Raw genomic sequence first — 7771 nt, forward strand, 5'->3', positions numbered from 1 at the left:
TATTTAATACTGCAATTTGCAATTTCCTCTTGACAGTTTTAACTAGCATGCTACTAGTTATCCACCTGGGCTGATATCCCCCTTGACAGTATTAGATAGCATGCTACTATTTATCCAGTCGAGCTGGTCCCCCTTGACTTTATTAACCATAAATGGGTGTTCTAGCCAAAGGACTCAACTTTACCATATCACCTCAACAGCTGCCCATAGTAGACCTTATCACAGCCACAGAATCAGCAATCAATAAGGATTGATGGTCTGGCCTAATCTTAAGTAGAACAGTGCAAAAAAAAACAACCTTACAAACCTACCTTCCGGGAAGGCTATTACATACCTGAGCAAAGACCAAAGCATCACCATACTGCTATCAGCCAAGGGGATGTGCACTGTCCCTCATTATACAGAGGATTACCACACTAAAATCACCACACTCTTCAGTGACAATAACATTTACAAGATTTTGAGGAGAGACCCAATGAGCAGCTGCAAGATTATAGACTGCCTGCAAGAACTAGAAAAGGAAAATTGATTGCTAAATTTACTAATGCCTTTACCCTGGATGCTACACCCCACAAACATGGTCTTCGCAAAATACACAAGGAAGGAGCTCTACTCAGACCCATAGTCAGCAGTTTAAACTCAACCAGCTACAATGTTGCAAAACACTTTGCTACCATCTTAGTGCCACTTGTGGGAAACACTCCTCACTACATCAAAAACTCCACAGACTTCAGTAACAAGGTCCAAAAACTCAAACTGGCTTTGGATGAAACTATGGTGGGCTCCCCAATGTCACTTATTGTAGCCAACATCAAGAAGGAAGAGGTAGAAAGTAAAACTTGAGGTATGTAGATGACACCTGGGTAAAAATCAAAACCCAGGACATAGAGGCTTTTACAGAACGCATCAACTAAGTGGACAGAAACATCAAGTTCACCAGGGAGGATACAAAGGATAAAAGATTCAACAACACACACAGATCAGTAGCTACCCTTTGACTCCGATCACTCACTGGAACAGAAACTTGGGGTTATCAGGACCTTACACCACCAGGCATAGAGCACTCACAGGGACAAACGGAAAGGAAGAGGAACACACACATCAAGAGAACACTTAAAACATGTGGCTACCCCAAATGGGCCTTCGTCAAGGCAGCAAAGAGACAGAGGAACCTCAGACTTCAGCCAGTGAGGAACAGAATAACAAATGGGAAAAAAAACATTGTCATCCCATATGTGGCAGGTTTGTCTGAGAAACTTCTCCAAATATAACATCCCATTGCATTTCAGACCCAGCAACACCCTTAGACAAAAACTTGTTCTTCCCAAGCACAAAACACCCAAGCACAAACTAAACAACATTATATATGCTTATATGCAACATTATATATGCATTATATATGTGCATTGAGCAGTGTACAAATTTATGCACAGAAGAAACCAAACAACTACTGCAAAGGTGTATAGCCCAACTTAGGAGAGCCAGATCATCAGGACAGAACACAGCTGTACATCTGCATTTAAAGGAGAAGGGGCATTAGCTTCTAGAACTGAAGAAGGCTTTTGGGTGAGAGATGAAACATCTTCATGAATTAAAATTAAATGTTAATTCACATATGTTAATTAAAGGTAATGAAGATGTATCCTTGGGAGCTTTCGTATTTTTTTTATACTGAAAGTGAATGAAACATTTTGCTGTGGAGTTGGAATTCAGCACAACACTGGAAACCTTGTCTGACTCATTGTGTGACTGACAACACTGACAACAAAGGAGTACCCTTTTGGCACTTTTTGTCCTATAGGAGTAACCTTTTGGCATGCCCACATCACCTTTTGACACGCCCCACCTTTTGTTGAGCCCAAACTTGCAGTCTGCAACGTTTTGTAGGCTTTCATCAGTCCGAGGACTTACTTTTATGTTGGCTATTGCTATTTGGCTTAATTAATGTGTGTGAATTGTGATAATTGTATATTAATTGTTTTAATTGAATGTGCATGCATCCAATTTGCAGACCATTGGTATTTATTAAGATAAACATGTACTACTAATCAATATGGTTTTTACACAGTATTTGTGAATCTGGTGGAATGTCCATTTTACTTATAGTTTACTCTCAGTTTGAATGAATGAGGGCCATTAACATTAAAGTTTACATTTAATTATAACATTCACAGAAATAAAACAAAACAAAGCAGCATTTTCAAAAAGTATTGTTCACTCTATACCAATGTTAAGTCTCCTAGGAGATAAGAGACCTTTATTTTTGAGTTACCTTATTAAATCAAATTACCTGCATATATGTATCTCAAGTTCAAGTTCAAGTTTGGTTTATTTGTCACATACATAGTCATACACAGTATAACTCGCAGTGAAATGGTTTGAGAATGACCTGTGGGAAGAAGCTCCTCTTCAGTCTCTCTGTCTTGGTCATCAGGGAGTGAAAGCACTTCCCTGACCTCAACAGAGAGAAGAGTCTATTGTTGGGATGGGTGGGGTCCTTCACAATCCTCCTGGCCTTGGTCTGCCACCGCTTGTAATAGATGCTCTGCAGGTCAGGAAGTTCTGTATGAGTGATGCGCTCTGCTGAACGCACCACCCTTTGGAGTGCTTGTCTGTCCTGCTTGGTGCTGTTCCCAAACTAGACTGTGATGTTCCCCGTGAGGATGCTCTCGATAGTGCAGGTGTAGAAGTTCCACAGTACCTTGGAGGGCAGTCTGAAGTCTCTTAGCCGTCTGAGGTGGTAAAGATACTGACGAGCCTTCTTTGCCAGGGAGTTGGTGTGGCGAGACCAGGACAGGTCCTGCGAGATGTGAACACCAAGGTACCTGAAACTATCTATTCTCTCCACCGTGGTTCCACTAATCCTCACAGGTTGGTAGTGCCGCTCCTGCTTCTTGCTGCAATCCACGATCAGCTCCTTTGTGTTGCTGAGATTTAGGAGGAGATTATTTTCCTGGCACCAGTTTTCCAGGTGTTTAATCTCCTCCAGGTAGGCCCTCTCATCATTGTCCGAGATCAGGCCCATGACAACGGTATTGTCAGCAAACTTGACAATGATGGTGGAGCTGGAAGTGGCTGTGCAGTCGTAGGTGTACAGTGAGTAGAGCAGGGGGCTTAGGACACAAACCTGAGGAGCTCCAGTGCTGAGGGTGAGGGTGGATGAGACACAGTTGCCCACCCATACTGATTGTGGTCTGTCTGTTAAGAAGTTGGAGATCCAGTCGCACAGGGATGTATGCAGTCTTAGATCCTCCAACTTAGTAGTGAGTAGGGAGGGGATGATGGTGTTAAATGCTGAACTGTAGTCTACAAACAGCATTTTAACATAATTACCCCTCCCTTTGTCCAGGTATCTTCATTGTGCAAGAGTGTGGAATAGATTTTTGATACACATACATAGAGTATATTGAAATATGATCATTTATTAACTGATTTAGCTGTTAAAGAACTTGGATCAACACTGTCAATCAGTGCCGCAAATCTCCACTTTTGTTTCCACATGTTTTTGGTGATGCTGCTCCTGAAACCGTCTATTGAATGGAGTGCAATGGGAGAGAACTGCATTATTTAAATTCGTTTTAACAAAATATTCGAGCAGCTGATTTAAAACATTCTATCTCAGTTGCCTAAACATCACCCTATAGATTAAATGTAAAAAAGGTGAACTGCCCCTTTAATTAATCTCAAAATGCAACGATGGATGAGTAGCGGTCACGTATTCGCTGCAATGTGTCTTCCAAGTCAGTTGGTGCCGCAGTTTCATCTATATTTGATGAACGGATTCGTCAAACATTCCCTTGGCTGTGAATTGCATAATAAACAAAGGTTACTGTAGCTATAAATTGCCATGAATGGTGCTGTAAAAGGGAAACGGCTGCTTGTTTTAAAACAAACTTCGTAATAGTAGGCATCCGCCCACTTATCTTTATTGTTTCGGATATTTCTGATGGTGTACACGGACGCATAGCAGTTGTACCTCTTGAAATCTAGCTAGCTGCAGGTTCGATTAGTAGGTAGCCAACTAGAGATGGAGCGATAATTTTATAGGTGGTGCTTTTAGTGTTATGCAAAGTTGATCTTTAAAGTTTTTATTTTTATTTATTTTATTTTTAGCACTAACGTCCAAAGCATTGGAATTTGGTGTCTTGATATCAGCTTTGATGGATATCAGTAAAACGTATGTTCGCTTGGGATATGCATTTGTGGGTATATTGGTTGGATTTTCCGCTTTCCTCGTATGGAACGTCGCCTACTATCAGCCATGGACAGCTGCGATGGGGGGACTATCAGGTACATTGAATTACTACACGGAGTGCGTTCTGGCATAGGATAGAAGTTGGTCTTAGCTAGATTTTCTGTCCTACAACTTACAGCATAAAATATGTATGCATTTACTGCCCTTCTTCCGAGTTTCCCCCCAAATCTTTGCACCCATAAGTTTCTTGGAACCTCATGCACAGCACTTGTAGTGTTTTCCCCGTTCAGTTATACCTGGTAAAACCTAGCGCAGTTGTGTATTGAAAACCACTGTATTAGGTAAACATATCTTTAGCCAAGCAAAAGGATGTATAGAGTAATTGTAAAACTGAAATACATTTATGAAGGTTTCACGAATTGTTTGGAATGGCTACAACTTATAGTTCTGCTGTGTAGAAGAGGACACTTATTATAATAAGAAACTTGATTAGACGAACTTTTATTTATCGATCCTAAATCTCCAGTGCAAGTTTGTAACATCTTTGTAAGAAGTCAAAGTACATAGATTTGTTAGCTTGCTATCTGTCAAGTATCCTGCTGTAACAGTAAGTTATTAGCTACTAATTTTAATCTTGTTTCTGTCAGAATCTTCAAATAATTATTGGTTTAAATGCAAGTAATTTTGCTTAACATTGTCCAGTTTAATAAGCTAAAATAAGTGCATTAATGTGTGTACAAGGTTGTTTCTGGTGTGTTGACATGTATGATATGCTGTTAGGTGCTTATGTATTTGAGTGTGTTTACATGTGTTTGGTGTGTGTGCGTGCGAGTGCACAAAACTGTGCACACCATTTAAGGCTCTCTGTAATGTTTTTTATAAAACAATGTTCAGGGAGTCTCAATGCATTTTCTCACCAGAGTGGAAAGCGCTCAGTCATGAAAACCAGACAGGAACTTTGTGTGTGCACATGCTCATGTGTGAGAATGACACTGCAAAACTGACTGCTGACTGGGATCTCTTGAGTGTGCTTGTACGCACTGTGGCCGATGGCATTGTACTTCTGTGTTTTGGCAGGCATTCTTGCACTGTGGACACTGGTTACTCACATCATGTACCTGCAGGACTACTGGAGGACATGGCTGAAGGGACTGAAGTTTTTCTTGGTCATGGGTGCCTTTTTCTCCCTCCTGTCAATCATCGCATTCATCACTTTCCTGTGCATTGCCATCTCTCGCAAAGAATGTAAGTGGAGCTTGCCTCTCAAGATCAGCAGGGTACAGTCTGTACTCAACTGATATTTCTGGGTGCACCTTTCCCATGTTCCCTGCTGCGACAGGAATGTAGTTACATTTCATAGATTGGTGTTCCCTAGGCTGGTCCTAGTGACTCTGGAGAGTTTAGTAGATTTCCAGGGCTGGATCTGGGCATCCCCACTGTGCATTAAGTTGTCTTCATCTCAAGCCCTGTCCTTCAAAATACTGCATAACATTTGTCCTTCGCATTGTGATGTGAGAATCATGTTACTGAAAAAGCTTAAGTTCCAAATAGTGTCTGGACCATGAATGCATCATATTGTGATGCCTGCATAGAGATACTACAGATTAGCACATCAGTCCCACAGCTCTGAAGCAAGGACTCCAAACACGAGACACAGTAAGTGTTAGTAAATAGTCTCTAGCTCCATATAGGCTTTATTGCCCTGTAACCAACATTACTGCTTGGTTATATTGCGAAAGTGCCTGAAAGCCTTCACTACAGTGTTTAAGATAACTTCATGACTGTTTATTCTGTACAGGATAATGAAATACCAAAATAAGTTTAATCCTCAACTCCTAGGGATAGTAGGAGTCGTAAAAGGGCAAACATTTATTACCTTAACTCTGTCTGTCTTTGTGTGTGTGGGGGGGGGGGGGGGGGGCGCTAACATTACATTATTACCTTAAGTGTGTGTGTGTGTGTGTGTGTGTGTGTGTGTGTGTGTCACAGCTCTGATGAACCCTCACAGCCTGTTCCTGTCATGTGTGTGGAGCTTTATGAGTTTGAAGTGGTCATTCCTGCTGGCTCTGTATTCCTACCGATACTGTAAAGAATTTGCTGATATCTCCATCCTCAGTGACTTCTGAAACACTTACTCACTCAGACAGATAAACACATATCTACAAAAGGTGATAAGAACATGTTCAGCAGTTATGCTTTTAATGGATACACCCTTGTTGAGCACAGGGGAGAACTGATGATATGAGTGTCCAAGAAGATGCAAGGGACTACGGATAGTGACGACCTCAGTTAACAGTTGAAAATGACGTCTCGTCATAGGTGTCTTGTATGTACAGGAGATAAACAGTTCTTACAGATTTTTCTTTTCACCATCCACCCCTTTTCCTGGTTTCTTCTTATCAACACAGTTAGGTGTTTGGGTAATTTTATCAAGTATGATTATCATGGGTTTTGACATTTGTCTTGTGGTAGATGTGTAGATTTTGGACTAATTTGACCTTTTTAGAAAGTTGTTGTTGAAAGAGCCGAATGTACCATGCTGCTGGCTGAGAGCTGTGTGGGCTCTTGTTCTGTGGTCTCATTATATAGGGGATATAGAAGGGCATAAAGATAGAAAAAAATTTGTGCAAGGGTGTTCACTCTCTAGTTAGACATGACAACCCAAAAACCTTTTTCCTTATGTATTTGTCCTGTGTTGCCCTGTTCTGCAGACTCTGTGCTTTTACCCACTTTATTAAAAATGTCCTGTGTTGCACTGTTGTGCAAACTGTATGTATGGTTTGAATCATTTTATTAAGAGTTTTTTTTTTTTTTTTCCCCATTGGGCAAGCAATGCAAACACATGACTAGAATAATGACTATGGCTTTTTGAATGAGCACTTTCTGTTTCAGTTAAGCCTGAGGATCAGTGATCACTGCAGTAGTAAATGTTTGGTGCAGTGTACTGCTGCCAAGCACAGATGTTCTGTGGGCTTTAAGAGTACAGTTGAATTCATCAGACTGTTTTTTGAGTAAGTTATGGTTGTTAAACCAAAAACCAGTCATGGTTTTTAAAAACCGCCATATATTTTTAATATTTTGTGTAAAGCCAAATTATGAATAATAATAATAATAATATATATATATATATAATTTATTTTTTTTTTAAACCTTTTTTGGCCATTGTGGGTAAGTGTCTTGAGGGTTGAGTTAGAGCATTATCTGGGCTGGCTGGGTAACAGTCCCTTAACATATCTTATTATATGCAGCTTTCCTTTTATTCACAGAAACGCAAATGATGTGTAAATTTGATTGTGTCTTTCACTGCATTTATTTATCTTTCAAGCCATTTTATAAATGTATCCATATAACTAATGTTGAGTTATCTTATGAATGTGGGTCTCCGTGTACATGTATGTGTGGACACCACATATATAAAATACAATACAGTTTGTTAATTCATCATGTACTCATGCCTTTATATGTACAAATCGGGTAATTCCATCTCATGGAATAATGTGAATACAATTTTGTAACAAAAGATATTTTGACACTGAACCATGTTTTTATAATCATGAGAGAAGTATAAAAACCATA

The 7771-nt window shown here is 40.0% G+C and overlaps 1 protein-coding gene across 1 annotated transcript; it reads left to right on the forward strand.

Moving 5' to 3' along the window:
• The first annotated feature begins 3785 nt into the window (after positions 1 to 3785).
• Positions 3786 to 7715, forward strand: slc48a1b (solute carrier family 48 member 1b). The gene is made up of 3 exons (XM_027005609.3): positions 3786 to 4290; positions 5273 to 5440; positions 6185 to 7715. The coding sequence occupies exons 1-3, from the start codon at positions 4161 to 4163 to the stop codon at positions 6319 to 6321; spliced, it is 435 nt and encodes a 144-aa protein (XP_026861410.2). The 5' UTR covers positions 3786 to 4160; the 3' UTR covers positions 6322 to 7715.
• Positions 7716 to 7771: the final 56 nt, after the last annotated feature.

This window comes from Electrophorus electricus, chromosome 7 (assembly GCF_041902795.1).
Source record: "Electrophorus electricus isolate QZ-2024a chromosome 7, ASM4190279v1, whole genome shotgun sequence".
In the NCBI taxonomy this organism is placed as follows: Eukaryota; Metazoa; Chordata; class Actinopteri; order Gymnotiformes; family Gymnotidae; genus Electrophorus; species Electrophorus electricus.

Bases quoted from the DNA above. Each gene is read 5' to 3' on its own strand.
- slc48a1b (XM_027005609.3), top strand. From the start codon at position 4,161: ATGGATATCAGTAAAACGTATGTTCGCTTGGGATATGCATTTGTGGGT. The intron at 4,291-5,272 runs GTACATTGAATT...GTGTTTTGGCAG, and splicing joins TGCGATGGGGGGACTATCAG to GCATTCTTGCACTGTGGACA. The intron at 5,441-6,184 runs GTAAGTGGAGCT...TGTGTGTCACAG, and splicing joins TGCCATCTCTCGCAAAGAAT to CTCTGATGAACCCTCACAGC.